This window comes from Callionymus lyra, chromosome 14, assembly GCF_982586985.1.
Source record: "Callionymus lyra chromosome 14, fCalLyr1.hap1.1, whole genome shotgun sequence".
Lineage (NCBI taxonomy): Eukaryota > Metazoa > Chordata > Actinopteri > Syngnathiformes > Callionymidae > Callionymus > Callionymus lyra.
The window spans coordinates 20,462,096-20,479,662 of record NC_141831.1 but is presented as its reverse complement, the minus strand read 5'-3'; the positions used below and the strand labels follow the sequence as shown (position 1 = coordinate 20,479,662).

The following is a 17,567-nucleotide window of genomic DNA, read 5'->3' as shown; positions in this document are numbered from 1 at the left end:
TTCAGAGTCCACTAGGTGGCGGTCTCTGCACTATTTTACTTTGTTTTGAACAACTGTTCTAATGAAACTTTCCTTTTTTTTAATACTGATATATTACCATCTATATACAAAGGGTTTAAAGGTTAAAAGGTTTATTCCTTTTTTTGCCAACCTTTCTGTGTATACTGCCCCCAGATGGTCAGAGTGTGAACTGAAACAAGGTACTCAGACAAGAGCTAGTGAAAATGACTGAACTGTGAAATCCGCCAAAAACACATGACGTGTCGTCTTCCACATCGTCAAGGAAACAAGCCTAAAGACTGAGGTGGGATTCCTCTTAGATTTAAAACCGACTCGCCTTCCACTCCGCCCGGGCGGCTAAAGTCCGTCGTCGGCGTCCAAAGAGACCTCTGATGTGAACCGTAATGGAACTATCTTGTATATTGACCGCGTGGCTTTCCATTAAGAGGGTTCCGGGATTTTCCAAAAAACGCACTCGAGAGTTCAGATATATATTGTTGTCGTCAGACGCACTCTAAGGACACACACACCTTCCCATCACATGCGATCCTTCCACTTGTTTGGACCGACCCGAGTCCCCGGGTACGGAATCTAATTGAGACTCGCTCTGTTGGAAGTAAGTCCGACTCCCTGAGGAGCTAAAAACAGAAAACGCTAATCAATAACATCTCAGAGAGAGAGAGAGAGAGAGAGAGAAAAGTTTGAAAAATCAATCAATCGTGAATCATTGAAATGTTCTGGATGAAATATGGAGACTTTTCGAGACATTTGACCCTCATTTAAATCTGCACTTAGAGCACACGTCAATTAAACTCTCGAGCCTCCATCCATGGTCCGAGCATGAGCCGATGAAACGATGTTAAATGCTTTTGTTGAAGTCATCGAAGCGATGGGAAATGCTGAGTTGGAGTTTTCTGAAAGCGTAATGTCCATTTGGTTAAGAGTCAAACGCAGGACTAACAGAGGTTTGAAGATCGAATTAAATGACGAGGCTCGCCGTTCCGATAAAGATAAGTAAGATAAGAATGACTCAGTGAACTCTTAGTAAGTGAAAAAGCTCGCAAATGGGCTTAGAAAGGAGGCTAAAGTGTGTCTATGCATTTAAACCAAACAATGCCATGTAGGTGCCAAAAACTCTTTTAAAGACCACAAACTGTGTCACTACAGTTCCTTAAAGCCTTTCTAGGGAGTAGTTTGAGCCGATGTCTGTAGCATCGAACATTCAAGTGAAAGATTCTGAACTTCATTCACCACTTTTATTGCTAAACAAAGAGAGGCAGAGAGGAACATTTGATCAACATACCATGACTCTAGAGCAGGGGTCGGGAACCTATGGCTCGCGAGCCAGGTGTGGCTCTTTTGATGATTGCATCTGGCTCGCAGATTTCGGCTTTTCAGATAAAACATAAAATATTATCACTTGTTTCAGGGGTGGGCAATACGTCGATCGCGATCGACCGAAGCTGTTGCGATTGTCTGCTGTGCATATTGATCAAATGGTCATTGCGCCGATTGGTTGAAAATTTGATTGACATGCACAGCAGCCAATCAGAGCTCCCGCCTCTTCCACTGAACGCACGGAAAAGAATATATGAATCGAGAATAAAAAGAGCAAAACGTGCGACAGTCATTTTACGCAATTCAGAAAAACGATATAGAATTATAAGCTTGTTTTTTTTAAATAATATATCGAACAAAATAATGCGCGTTTGATCACTTCAGGTTCTTCTCTACGAGAGTCACAGAAACATGACGTCAGGTCCATCAAAGTTAAGCTGCAGGTTTCAATGAAAGCGCAACAAATGCTGGTTTTCCTTTTGTGATCGCGTCCTTAAAACACACTTGCATTAATACACCATCACATGATGACTATTTGTAAATTACCTTTATCTCACGAATGTAATAAGAATACGCAGAAACACAAACACGTTAAACAGGTGAGACACACATTCTAATGACGTCAGAGACGATCAGACAAAGCGATGATGATGTGAAGTTACTGATGAACAGTTTTATTCTCGTTAAACTTCATCTGAAATTTAATTAATCCACTTGTGTGATTCATATCAGACATGTTTAAAATTAACAAATATAAACTGTTAGTTTGAATTCATGTTTTCATTTGTTTTTGTTTTTTCATGATCACAGAAATGGAGAAATTTTAGTCTTGTGCTTCATTTAAATATGATGGACATATTGAAATGGAGGCATGGAAAGGGATGAACCCGTCTGAATTCTTTGTTGATTTTGATGAACAAAGGAAAAGGGCTTGAATTCGTGTCAAGCACAGATTCTTACATCTGAATATTATTTATATGGCTCTCACTGAAATAAATTTCCAAATATTTTGCTTTCATGGCTCTCTGAGTCAAAAAGGTTCCCGACCCCTGCTCTAGAGGATCTGGAGGGCTAAGAGATGGTAGTGCCCAAATCTTTGTCTTTCTTTTGTTTACGACGGACAAACAGTTAAAAATCTGTCTCTCAAATTCGCAATTTTGACTTTCCTATTACCTAGATAATCTTGTTTTGGTGCCCCTACTGGACCTTTTTATTGTTACTGCATGCCACGTGCTCTGCCTGCCTGTTTGTTTTTGCTGGATTCCTGACACACGATCAGTTCAGTTCAGTTTATTTAAGAGGACAATGTACATTAAAAAGATGGCTGCACCAGATTTAGCACAATGACTGCAATGCAAAAATCACATGACTTGTCATATGACCTGGCAGTGTTAAGCTTTCCACAGTTTGTGTTCAGTTATTGTTCGTTCGTGCCAGTTGTAACATGAAATCTGAAATCTTAGTTTTGTATTTTACAAATTATTTTTGGATTATTTGATTCTTGTTAAACTCTTTATGGAATCCATTTTTTGGACTAAAGGAATGTTTTTTATTCCGTCTGCTTTTGCGTCAGCAACTTCCTATCAGATACGGCTGTGTATTAAAGTAAGTAAGTAAGTAAGTCTTTTTTATTTGTATAGCGCTTTTCCAGACCAGGGTCACAAAGCGCTTACACAATCAAAACAATATTCAATAAAGTATATACTTTAAAGGTCAAGATAAAACTGATAACACAACAGGAGTTCCAGAAAATCAAAGAAAAGCCTGAACAAATAGAAACATCTTAAGATGTTTCTTAAAGGAGTCAGTAGATCCATCAAGCGCAAAAAGAGAGGAAGATCGTTCCAAAGCTTAGGAGCAACAGCCTGAAAAGATTTCTCTCCTCTGGTCCTGAACTGTGTAAAGGGTTGTGTTTCTTCTGTATAGGATGGAGTCGCAACCTCAATCACACAAATTGTTACTATTAAGTCGCGGGACATGACTGTGTGAATTTCATCTTTTTAAAATTAAAACTATATAAACTGTATAAATCTTAATTATCTCACCGATTAAATTATTTTCCTTTAACTTCGATTTTACTTTTATTGAAAGTCTCTGTATAATTGTTGACAACAATAACCTCAGTTACTAATCTTATCTTTCTACATCAACATTAATCTACTTTAATATGAGCCAACCATCCGATGAGCCACTTGGTTGGTGGGCCAGATTTGGTCACAGGTTTGACACGAGAAGGGAACCATGTAGTATAGATTGATTTGTGTGTCTTTCTTTTAGAATTACAGTGAAACAATTGGAAAATCCCAACAGATCTAATCTTCTCACTAATAGAGCTGAAGATTATTGAGGCCGGTTTTCAGTCCTTTACTGAGGTTTAGTTTCCGAGGCAAGGATTCCCTCTTGTCTCCTTGAGAGTGAAGCGGCAGCTTGATAAGAACGTGTTGATAGGATGAGTCAGAAGCGAGAGCTCCCATTTGTGGACTTGAGTCTAGTGGTTCAACTTGACCGGTACAACGGATCCAGACGTCAGAACAATGTTCAATTACATTGATAAGTAGACTCAAAGCTGGAGGATTATGGGATTGTATTGCAGGATTTTTTCAGTGAGGCGGCCATATTTGTGAAATTAAAAGAAGTATAACTTCACAAATACCAAAAAAAAAGAAGAAAGCTCTCTATGCGTGTGTGTGAGAAAACTCAATTAAAATGCAAAGTTTCATCAACATCTTCCGACATCTTTTCATTTCCATACAGATGAGATTCTCCCTCATTTTCCTCTTTGGATCCAAACAATGCAGATTGAAAAGATTTGGCGGAGACAAACAATCACACAAGAATCTACTCTGAAGCTCCACACAAACAGATGACTCAGCAGATAAGGATCCCGGTGACGCCTCATGAGTTCCGAGCCAGCGGTCCGCGTCACTTTAAGGGGATGTCATTTGTTATCTCGGGTGTTGATGAATGAGGGTGGACCGGTGCTGCTCGGTGTGGGGAAAGTGTAGCATTAAAGCGGTGATTATCATGCAACACAAGGAGTTTCAAATGTTATATTGATAACATATAAACTCAAATTAATCAGAGTTTGAACAACCGATGAGGTTCATAGACATGATGGTTGGAGATGGGCGAAGTCACAGTTTACATACCGACCAAGCTAGAATAATCTCACCATTTCTCACCGAAAAACATTTGTGTGCGTCTCATTGTACATCACTTTGCAAATGAAATACAACTTCTGGTGGAGTGCCATGTGATTCTTGGCAAGCGTCGTCCCTGTCTGCGACTCCAGCAGAAATTTCTGCCTAAAAAGCACCTGCTCAAAGAACGTTCACAAACACGACAGAGGAGGCTTTATATTTTTGCAGTAAAAGTCGGCAGCTAAACTGTCGGGTCGTTTTATTTGCCCTTCAGATCAACAAAGGTCAACCTCGCTGCACAGCGGAGGGCTGGTCTTGTTAGCATATATTATTCAAGAGGACGGCGAAGGAGAGAGGGCCAGGGGGGTATTGTAAATACTTGTTTATTCGACATGTCTGGTTTTATTTCTGCTACAAACATCTTTATTAAGGTCGTGTCAGTTTTCTTCAACAATTGTCATGCAAAAGAAGAACAATATTGAGTTCGGGGGCCACGTTTGCGTCTATCTGATCATCATGAGACCAAATTATTTTTTCTAAATGTAAGTTGTCCAAAGAGAAATACGTTTTTCCAGTTAAGTTCCTGTTCTATCACCTGATTTTCATTCTTTTTCCCCCACAATACCTCAGACAAATGTTAATATAGAAATTTAAGGACATATTGCTAATTTATTTCAATCAATCTTTCAGGATTCTCTTTTTCACTGCAAATTCTTCTGATAATACGTTTTAAAAGACTTGAATCCATCATATAATCTAGTTTTTTTTAATTATTTTCTGGAATTTTCAGTTAGCTACTAAATATCACAATTTTCTCTATTTTAATTTCCAACACTGTTTAAACCCAGTTTTTTTAAACCTGAGCTATTGCAGGTGGAGTGATGTCATTTTATACAATATTTAAACATGTTTTCTAATTTAATTAAACATTTCATTATTAAACACATTTATGTAGATTTTTTTTTTTTATTTCTTACTGCAATAAAACATTGTGTATTTAACTGTGTACAAATCTAACACATGCAATTACCCACATATCTGATTTATATAAAATATTTATATATGAATTTCATCCAAAAATGTTAAGAATTATCATTAAAGACTTGCATTCAGGCAAGACAAGTCTTTAAGAACTGTTGGTATCGGCCCAAAAACGATTTCTTATTTACAAAACTGTCTTAAAGAGGTAGGTAGGTATCAAATTACTTGAATCGCACATTAAATGGTGGGTCAGATTTGCCCCCCAACACTCTGAGTTTGACATATGTTTAAGAGGATAAAAAAGTTCTTCTTTACATATAATAATTTCTTTTGGACGACCCCTTCAGAGCACCAGTCCTGAACCCCCTCCTGAAATCTTCTCACCTGTGGATGATGCGTTTGGAGCGTAGATAGCCGAGAGCCAGGGCCAGTTCACAGATGTAGAGTTTGACGGTGCTCTCTGAGAAGTGGACGTTCTGCTGCAGGTGGTACCGCAGGTCCCCCCCCAGCAGCAAATCCACCACCATAAACATGTCCTCCTCGTCCTGGAAGGAATACCTGGGGACCAACACAATCTCATCAGTTGTCAAATTAATTTGCAGTTCAACATAATTTGATTCGGGTTGAGACCACACTGCTAAGAAGATTGCAGTGGAGTTGAAAAAATCTCGGGGCCACGTTTAAGACGTGGTTGACACCTCTGACAGCAGGCGGGGAGGACCCGACTGTGACTCTGGCTCTTCCCTCAGGAGTATTTACATTATACATGAAACCCTAAAATGGAGACAGAGAAGCTTTAGACTCGGCGATGACCTCAATTTTTTGGTTACGACTATTCTGAGATTGAATAATCCTTGTAGTGAGAATCTGTAGCTGCAGCTGTGTCGAGTCCTGAGCAAATTCTTAATATTTTAGTGAGTCCTACATAGCTGTGGGTACGTGTGAGATTCCCTACATGTGACAGGAAGTCTGTACGACTTATATTATACATATTTCCTGTTTTACACAAGTATAATGTTGCGGGTATAAAAATAGGACCCAGAATTACCGACTTAGATATTTGTGTTGTGGTTGTTGGACTCGAATGTATCCAACAAACAACTCAAGTCCTCCAGTGCAATCAATTTTATCTTATTTCAGGAACTCAACTTTAAGTTTGATGACTCATCCAGATATGTTGGATTCATACCCAATAGCACCCGCTTCCGTTTGGCAATCTCAACGTTGTGTTATGTGGGCATTTGTTTATACTTCTTCTGAAGTTAGTCACGTCTCACTATTAATATTTCAGATACAAGTGATTCAAGATTCAAGAGATTCAAGAGCAGCTTTATTCGCCAGTACATATTGGTATACATACATGGAACTTTCTGTGGTTGTGGACAACTCCGGAATTGGTTAACAAAATTAGAATAGGGATAAACAATATGTATATATAATATACAAGAGAAATAATAATAATAATAATAATAATAATAATAATAATAATAAACAGTGCAAATATTGGTGGGAATAAACTGTTCAAGATGAGGTTTGCACAGCAAAAAGGAAGTAAAAAAAACAAAAAGAAGACATTTGTTTGACCAGTTATCTTAAGCAACAACGGTTCTTCTTATACACTATAATTTGGAACAACATCCAGTTTAGCAAAACTAGTTTTGTGGTCTCTCAGGTGTGAACGACTCGTGTCGAAGCGGACACCTGCAGTCTCATGAATTTGGACTTAAGTAATATATTTAATGCGTGAGATAATCTCGATATTACAAGGTTGATTTACTTCCTGTCTACGACCAGTTATCTGACTCAGGTATGTGGGATTCAGACTTCAACAACTTCCTGGTTGGTGAATATGATGTGCTTGTAAAAATAGAATCAAAACTCTAAGCGATTTTAGTCAACAGCCACAAATAATAATGAAACTTATTAACAATCAGTAAGAACGACGCTGTACATTTCTCCTCATTTATTCCTTTCGTCTTTCTTGTCTCTTGTTGACTCAATATCTGCAGCAAATACCTACAGTAAACACAAACACCAGGAACAAATTACCCTCTTGTCAACTTCCTGTATCAAAGTCACTCCCGCATGACCTTAATAGCAACTGACTGACGTGAACGAACAAGCAAACACCTTTATTGTCACACTCGGATATCACATCTGAACTGGCAGATCCGCCTTAACATGTTTCCTAGCGTCATTGAAAAACAAAGGAAACACCTTCAATCCCCCAAAAAAACATCCGACATAAGGAAAGTCAGAACAAGAAAGCACATACAGTAAATTATCAATCTCAGATTAGATATTGTTTGTTTAACTTGATGGCATTTAGCGATATACTGTGCTTCTCTGTTTCAGGTGCAACTATGTTAAAAACTTCAGAGCTTTTCTTGACCATTCACTGTCTGGACTGAGACGGATTTTTGTCTTGCAATAACTACATCCTTATCATTAGTATTTACTAGCATGATTAGGCTTATTTTCTTCATCTCATTCCAATAATGGTTTAAAACTCAATTAGATCTATGTCGCTAAAATATTATGCAAGTAACAGCCTTCGTAAAGTCTCCAATGTTTTTGATTTTTTTTAGCCCGTAGGTTCCACGTCATTTAGTATAATGTGTCACATTTGGCAGGGAAACAACGCTAGCTCCATTAAGTCAACGGTAACATGTTAAAAGAACAAGAAAATGTTTACAACGATATAATATGGCCTTCTAATTTTTCATTACGAATATTTTTTATAGTTTTGTAACTTTCCCAGGCAACACCAAGTACTTTGTGAAGGAAGTTAAACCCTATAAAAAATGTGAGCAACTCTACGTGCATATAGTCTTACATTTTGTTGTTTTAAGACGAGGGATGCTAACACTGCTTGTTGCTAAAGCTGCAACAGGTATCACTCTCAGGTTTGTGTGATTCAATTTGTCCATGAGTTTGATTCCTTCACTCTCACAAACTCACACTGATGTGTCGGATTCAATGATTCAACAAGTGTCAACAAGTGGTATTCTTAATTATTGAAGCTGCTCAGGGACTCTAAACCAGCTGATCAGTGGTTAATATGATTCATGACTCATGATTACCAGGAGGGATCAATGAGACACACGATGACACATAATCCCATAGCAACTGTTTCTATGACCTGACATTGTATGATGTTTGCCAGCCTTGAATGTGATACACACAGTATCATAGATAATCTGCTTCTTCATTACATTTGTTTTAACAAGAGATTATATTTTGTATTTTTAGAATGTCACGTCCTCATGCAGATGCTGAACTGGGTCAGAAAAATGTTGCTGGATTATCTGGCCACTTTCGCTTATTTTAGGGGGGTTTAATGAACAAGATAAATGTTATGTGGCGCAGATTTATTTCGAAGAACTGAGTCCATCAAGCAAACACACAAGTGGATTTGATATGTGACTGAATCCCACATGTCCAATCAAATCCTAAATTATTCAGACTCAGGGAGTTACTGAAACTAGTGATGGTTACTATTTTCCCTTGTTTTATAAACAAGTGTTTCAATTAAACATCACATCAATTTTGAAACTGATGGCGCCACCTACTGACCTCTAAACAACATGACACTGCTTCATGAAGCTTCATCCGACCATCACTAAACTAAGACGCACGTATCTATAAATTTTTCTGACCCAAATTACCCGAGAGAAAAATTTATGACACTCATGAATAAAAACATCCAAATCAGTCACTTAGACACAAAGACACATTTTAGGATAAATTCAAAGTTTGCTTTACGAGAAATGTATAATCAAATAGTCAATAATTCAAGTGGAAGTCGCATATAAAATTTAATTTATTGGAGTTTATAAAGAATCAAAAATTTAAACACATGAAATATCGGAATCCTACAAATCCAAGGGAGTCCCTATTATTTAAAATGAATGCTCTTAGTTGGTCAGACGACATGCTATTACTAAATCTAACATATTTGAGGTTCTAGCTTTGGGCAACATTAGGTTTTATAGTTAATATGAAATTCTCTGGGAACTCTGGTTTCATCCCAAAAGCAGAAGCATAGAGAGCCCTCAGGTTCACTGAAGACCTGACCAGGGTGCCCGTCAAATAATGAATAATCTTAAACCCTTCACAAGCAAAAAAAAGAATCCCCTACAAACACAAAAGTGCAACTGAATCTCTCATTCAGGGCTTCTCACAAAATAAAAAGTATTTTTCTCGAGCATTCCTGCAACGAGAAAATGGTTGTGGAAGATAAAAAATGAATAACGTTAAAAATATCTGTCCACGTTTGCAACCCAGTGTCCAGGTCTGGAGGATCCCTGGAGCTTTTCTGGAAGCAGGTTTGTAAATTTTCCTTGGGTGTCCTTCATGCTGCACTCTGAGGGATTGATCGAGTCGACTCCGACCTGTCTGCCCAGGCTCGGATAATGCTGAGACCACTTAAGAGTCTACAGGTGTGGAAAGACTATATACAACCCCTCTTCTTCTGAAGATTAATAAGTCGTCAAAGTCAAACAGCCTTAACATTTTCCTGATGTGTATTCAGCATGAATAATGTATCACTTTCCGATATCTCCAGTTTATACTTGTGCAATGACAGCTTTCGCACAGTGGGGGGAGCCAGAAAACAAACACGTTCAATCTTCTGTTGTGCTGTTTTAAAACATTTGTGGACACTGTAACTTTATTTTTTTTTAAATGCATAAACTCGCATTCAGTTCCAAAACTACCAACTCAGACACTCGACCTACACACTGGGCTTGCCAACACACTTCTAGTCGATCCATCTATAATTCTCAGAGGCGAATAAATACTCTTAAGGTCGACACCCCGGCATCTGTAGACAAACATATGCAGTGTTTATTTGGATTCTGTCAACACCAACAGGAAGTGTGCGGCTTCTTTACGACTCAGGCGACAAATTTACAGCCGGGATTGAAGCCCTGTCACCGCGAGTTAACGTCCAGACCTTTACTATATGATGGTGCGAGTTCTGCCAAGTGCTCATATCTTCTGCAGATTGTAGATGCAGCAGACATGGGCATTTATGGACAGTTAGGATCCGTGCACTAAATCTCATGGCGAAGCCGTAATTCGGTAAATATCAGAATTTACCAATAACTCTTTGGACCTATAAGTGATTTTAATTTGCTATAATTCTATTGACTATTTCATATGAAACTCTCTATAATACTGGTCAAATGTTTTATTTACTATTTGATTTTTTTTTCAAATTTAATTCTTAATGTTTCTAAACAAAGCATGAAAAAAAGTCAAGATTTTTATTCAGCACCACATTTTAATTAAAAGCCAAACCACAAGCCACACCCTGATCCTTCAGCTCCTCTTAGCCTGCTGCTAATTTGGACACTACTTTACGCCTTTTCAGCAATTCTTGTGAGCGTAAATGAGTCTCTTGTGTCAATAGAAGTCAAACTTGCGATGAGCTTGATGCACTGTCTGACACCGTCACGAGTATGTGTCATAGCCTTACGAATACAGATTAATTTTCTTTGACCAGTTTCTTCAGTCTGAGTTAATTTCTGCTGATAAAGAAGTTCATAACTTTATTGAAAGTGCAGTTACATGGAAGAGGGATTATGAAGCTCATGAGCTTAGCCTGTGCTAACTAGTTCTGAGGTAAAGGTTATGAAGTTAAAGATGTGTATTTTCAAACAAAGCAAATGTGTTACAAGTCCAAACTAAGCTTCTGCTTCAAGATTTTAACCCAACAAAACAAACCGAAAGCTTTCAAAATATGTCACAGGGTCACACAAGGGGCAGAGATATTATGTATCAGGAAGTTTTACCAAAGGAAATGAGCAGAGATAAGAGATAATGTGGAAAAAAACACTATAACATGAGAAGTATCTATTCTGTTTCAATGATAATCTGGATCAATTAAATCATTGTTACATGTCTTGATTTATATCTTAACACCTTTGTGAGCCTGTGTCACATTTTTTATATTCTTGTTCTGGCAAAAACATTTTTATCAAGATATGTAAAAGGAAAAAGGGAAAAGTTAGTCTTTTATTTTGTAGATGCTTTGTTTACAAATCTAAAAAAAACACATTTATGTATGTTTTATCCAAATATGTGTAGAAGAGACTTACTTTAAGAAAAAAAAACATATCGATAGAAATGTTACTTTTTAAGAAAATATTTGGATTATGAATGGAGGCATGTTACAATGATTAACTTTCTGTTTCTGATTCTGTTTAACACAAGACTTTGACACCAGCTATAAACTCTATCTATGGCACCTGCACAAAGACTGGCCCTTTAACTGTATGTTTATTTGGCCCTTGTCAGGTCGGTGTGAAATGACAGCTAACTGCTTGTTTTTTTTATAACCTCTGTATCTTTTAAAATGTTACTTTTGTTGTGTTCTTTATTAAAGGTATTTTATTGCTCACGGGAATGTAAATTCATTGTTTGTTTATAATACTATATGATTATGTTTTGTCCATTTACTGCCACAATATACAATCTTTGTTGAGTTGTCATAAGAGTAATGTGGCTCTGTACGTTGTTGAATTTCTTAATCACTTCTTAGGACTAGGAAACATGCTCAGACTGATGACCAGGTTTAATTACCTCAATCATATTTTAGGTACGGCTAAAACAAGTAGATCTAATTCAATGTAGCTTAATGCAAGTAAGGAACGTGAAAATGCACACACAAATAGCAAAGTTCAACACATTTTTTGTTATTTAAATACAACTATAATAACAAATGATTTGTTTAAGTTTTAGTTCACCCAAAATTCAGATTTCACTCAAGACTTAGGGTAATTTGACTACAGATTTTTGAAATTTGGATGAACTATCATTTAATCATCTTTAAATTCTGCAACAAAATGTTATTTTCACATGTTTTAAACATAGAAAGCTAGAAGTCCAAGATCTATTCAAGGCTGCCTCAGAAAAGCTTGTGTAATGAACTGAGAGTTGTCTGTCGATCAGCGCCGGGTCTTGCAGACTCGTCATTAAACCCCTTGACATGAAGGCTGCATTTTCTCCAGATGTCTTTTTGTCCTCGCTCTCAGCTTCTCTTGTCCTCTCGCTGTCTGTCTTTGTCAGTGTTTTTTTTTATACTTCTGAATGAATGGCGCACATTTATAGGCCTGCAGGTGGTCAGTCTGAGGGGAGCGCGGCCGGCTAGGACGGCTTTTAGCGGCAAAGACCTGCTTGGGTAATGGAAGTCTCTAGAATCATCAGCACCCACCTGTGAATAGCTTTTAATAAAATCTACCTGCCCAAAAGTCTCTTTTCATTGAAACATGGCGGTGCTTAAAGAATGGAAAATCCATTAACTTTTGTCAACCTGTATTTTTGCAGAATAACAGCACTATTTGAAATAGAATGTGACAAAGAACTCTCTCTTTTTTTTGAGCATTATTTGTCTTCTTTATGTTCTGTCAATATTAATTTGGGGCTTAATTGTGTATACGTGAGTCTGCATGCATTAGGAGCTTTGCTAGATGATATGAGGAGAGATAGTTGTAGCTGTGCATCACTGACTCTATTTAAATCAGGAAGATGAAATCAAAACCTAAATAAGTACCAAAAAATAATAAAGCTTTTAAGCCATTTCCTACCATTAATTTCAGAACCATTACCTTTCCCAGTATTGTTACCAATCGTTACCTGGCACAGAGTCTCTTGTGTCTTAGTCTCCTGAATGTAGTTCATTTTAATTCAATTGTATTTACATTGCCAAATCATAATCAAGTTATCTCAAGACAGTTTAAGTATGATAGTATCGCAGAAAAGAAACAGTTCCCAGTGTATCAACAATAAGTGAATCAGTTCCGAGGAAAAACTTTTACGAGGCAGAGACCTGGAGCAGAACCAGACTCGTTTAGGAGGGTTGAAGGCGGAGGGTTAGACAGAGGGATGGAGAAAATGGAGAGGGAGGATAAAGTGAGAGAAGAGAGGAGAGTTGTGTTGGGGGGGGATTGTGGGTATCTAAACGGCTTTGGACAAGAATCTGGACAAAGTAGTGAACATTCCAAGAAGAGGTGTGATTAATCAATAAGTAGATGCATAACATCACACTTCCACGTAAATGTTGAATTCGTTGTGGAATTGTTTGCAACTAGACGGCTCAGAGATAAATGTAGGGCCTCGACTCTGATAGACGGGATATTTCTAATGTACCTGGAATACAATAGATCAGTGCTCCCCATTTGGCCCGGCCACTGAACAATACACGGACGCATCTTGATTGATATATTTTTTCATATAAAGTGTGTGACAAAAATGGGACCAGCCTTTTTTACATAGTAAATAATTGTTTGAGTAGCTAAATACAAATCAAGACTGTATGGTTTGAAAGATATCATAATTTCGGGGCCTAAAATTATATTTTATTTCTATTTATTCTAAATTACATTTATTTATTTTCTGTGAAGAACCCAGAGAGGGTGATTTGGTTATTATTGTTTTCATTAATAGTGTTATTATTTATTTCCTGATTTTTTTTTTTCTGTGAGGACCCGGCCAGGGTTATTTGTTTATGTTTAGCTTTCTGGATAAAAATACCTTTTTTAGTGGTCACACTTTTTCTGTTACAAACTGACCCCGGGCCCCCATCAGAGAAGGGAAAAGTTATGTGGCCAAATTGGCACTAATTACATTTTGGAAGGACCCTAAAGAATGAGCTGATAATCGTATAAGAAAGAATATCATATAATGATAATTCAATCAAACTCTCTTAAGTAGTTCCTTCTATCACAACTTCCATTCCCCACATATCACGAACAAAAGTCGTCTGGATGCAAAGAAAACAGCCTCATTATACGCAGATACACTGCTCACCAGGATTGTCCTTCTCTCCCCCCCCCGAGGACTTTCTTTTCATTCTGCTGTTGTGGGACATTCACATTACACTCTCACTCTCTGAGGGGAAATTTCACTTGAATAGAGAGTAACGTCTCGCCCCGCGTGGAAATGAAAAGCAATTGTATTGAAACGGAGCAATAGCCCAAAGCAAGGCAGCCTTTCACTTCAGCAATATCTTTGACTTGTTAATACACAACGTCTTCTTGTGTGACCGTTATGCAATGACCTTTAAAAGTGCTTCTTTATATCTGATTTTTCGGTTGAGACCGATGCTTGCAAATAAGGGCATGATGGCTTTTGTCGCAAACAGATGATGTGGAAAATGTGAGTTTTAACGTTTTTAAAACTTCATCAGTGATGTAACAGACGTTTTGTTGTTTGCAGTTAGTGGATGTCATTTTGTTCTAGCCTTCAACTTCTTAATGGTTCTTGCAATTGTTTAAAAAAACACTTATAGTGCCTCAAATTAAACTAAAAACCTGCAGCTGAACTCTCGGACAGACAATTGAGCTTTTATCCACTCAAAAACTAATTTAAATTTTATTCAAAATGCATCTTTTATATAATAATCTTTTCAAATGTTACATTTTTGTTGATCTAGCTAGTTAACCAGGTGAACTAACTGTGTAACTAAAACCATACTTAAAAGAAACCTCACATTTAGTGCATAGCATACGTAGATTTATGTGCAATTACAAAAATGACTACAGAACTTTTTATATTTTTTCTACGTTATTATTTCTTTCTTATCTGCATTACTGACAAAGTCCAGGTTCTGATTTTTGGAATATGAAAATGAAGAGTTAAATTTTTTCGACCGATTAACTTGTCAGTCACCCCAGACAAGTTGATAATCACTTGTAAGTCTCATTACCTATAATTAGACTTGCTCAGCAAAGACACACAGAGACCAAAGTCTGTTCAGAACAAGACATTCCGAAGAATGGAGAGTGTTAAGATAAGTGTTGGTAACGAACAAAGACTTTCCCAGACCGAAACCAAGACAGAGATATTTGGCTTTTAAGAGGCTTGCAAGCATGTGTGTGTGTAGAATCGACCGGCCAGATTTCCCCCCACGGGCCATGACAGGTGTGGTCTAAAGATTTCTTAAGCTATAGAGGAAACATTAGACTTATTTTAAACCTCATGCTAGGTGAGCAAGAGAAATAAAATGGATCCATATTCTTACCGAACAAAAATGTTATCAATAAGGAGCCATGTGTTTTCCAGTGTCTGTATCATCTTTATATAGTACAATAGCAACACAGCACTAATTTCTGCAGTTGGGAGAAACACCTTATTTATTGTGGATCTTGATTATGTTTTTCTATTGCTTATTTTGCGTGTTATCTGTTTTTTTATTATTTTATTCTGTACTGACACCACACATAAATACCATGCTGGTAAAGAAGTTTCTGATTCTAAATTTTCCATTTCGGCTTATGTTTTTTGGGGACCGTGTCTACCCTAAAACTGTAGCTTTTGCCCGACTTTTTGTTAGCTTGTCTTGTCTTGTGGTGCCGTCTGTAGAGAGACATGGCTTCAGAGACAAGCCAATAGAAACACCTTGCATTTGACAGAAGAGAATATTGGACTGACATAAAAGAAACAGCAATCATTGTTCTGTTCGATATACCTGCTTTTCCATCATGACGATTACCAAACAATCCTCTATGGAGTAAAGATACATATAGGTCAATTTCCAGAAAGCAATAGCTGCTGAATCAGATGTCTATTACAGTCCCTTTGCCCGCCCTCCCTTCCTTCCTAGATTATCCCTGGCACTCTCGTCAATGATGGCTCCACTTACGCAGAAGGAACTAACACTTAGACGGGCACAACACAGCGTCCCATAGGAGCTGGCACATCAGTAAACCGACCGAGGCGCGCGATTCATGCCAGAGGTCGTGCAGTAATACGGTTAGAGGTCAAACCTAGAAGACGGGATGTTTATTAGCGCTGTCTGTTCAGAGATGATCCTCTTAGAAATACAAGAAGCAATTCTAAATGATGCCTGAACCACACAAACTTCCTGTTAGAACCTTTATATTATATTGTTTCTGTTAGTGTCTGAGATTCTGTTCCGTGCCTTGTTGTGCAGTAAGGTCATGGAATATGTTCTGAACACATGTGGGACCCTCCACCCTAAGGGCCCAAGAAGAGGCAAGCATACTTTTCAAGGCAAAGACATGGAAAATTACTTTAGAAAGGCCACCGACGTGTTTTGTTGTAGCAATGGACTTGTTGGTCTTGTTAAATATACCCAAGAAATCCAGACATCTGATGTTTCTGATCTGGGAAGCAATTGATTTTCAGCTTCTTTTTCCCAATTCTCAAGTCCATTTACCTGGAAGATTGGCCCTAATGGCCAGTTCAGGGAGAACACAATTGTGGGAACGGTTTAAGAATAAACATTCATTTAATTAGCTTCTTCTTGGTTTCACAGTCAGGATTATAAGAGATATTCATTGTCTTTTTGGTGCTGTAGAAAGACAATTATCATATGTGCTGAAAGCTCTGAAGAAAATGTTCTTCAAAACTGCTCTCGCTCTATATTTTAGTGATCCATGTTCCTTGTTTTTTCCTAATTTGTTCTGCCTGGGTGATCCCCAAAAGAACGCAGGACTCACAAAGCTATAAAAAGAATCAACGCATAAAGCCGCCGAACAAAAAACAACGGGCTCCAGAGGTCGACCAAACTAAAAGCTCATTTTCCGCATGCACTTGGCTCAGCTCTGTTCATCTGCCTCCAGGTAATCTCTCCGTTTGTGACATTGAGCGCTTACCTCAGGACATTCTAAGCTTGCGCCAGCTCAACACAACACCAGACACAGAAGAGCAGCGAGATTGAGAGCGTGGGCAGCGCTGACCCAAGCAGATCTCTGGTGAAAATCGCCCGTCCAGAGGGGCTAAACACTGCCAAACGCATTACCCTCCAATATTTTTGTCCAACACAGCATGCAATCAAGCAAAGATGTGGACATAGCCATTGTTTTTCTAATGCACAGCCTTAACTAACGTCCTTTTCTCTTACGCGCTTCATGAGTTCACCTCTAGATTGCCTAAACAAGTAATTCAATTCTTCATTCTTTGTTAATGCAGAAAACGCAGCCAAAAAATATTTCACCAATCAATTTCACGAAGATTTTCTACTGCGTGTTAGAGAGAAAGATGTTCGGAGAATAAAGCGAACTGACAGCAGAACCTCAAGTTAAAGAAGACATCATCAAGATAAAGATTTTTCATGAGCATCTCAATCAGGATATTACA

At 37.9% G+C, this 17,567-nt stretch overlaps 1 protein-coding gene across 4 annotated transcripts in view; it reads right to left on the bottom strand.

The window, feature by feature from the left end:
- stk32a (serine/threonine kinase 32A) overlaps nt 1–17,567 on the bottom strand; it is a 62,710-nt gene that overhangs the window by 31,071 nt on the left and 14,072 nt on the right. For all 4 annotated transcript variants that reach the window (XM_087807428.1, XM_087807427.1, XM_087807429.1 and 1 more), the window contains exon 5: nt 5,844–6,017. In XM_087807428.1, coding sequence (XP_087663554.1) covers nt 5,844–6,017 — 174 coding nt within the window. The remainder of the gene's footprint in view (nt 1–5,843; nt 6,018–17,567) is intronic.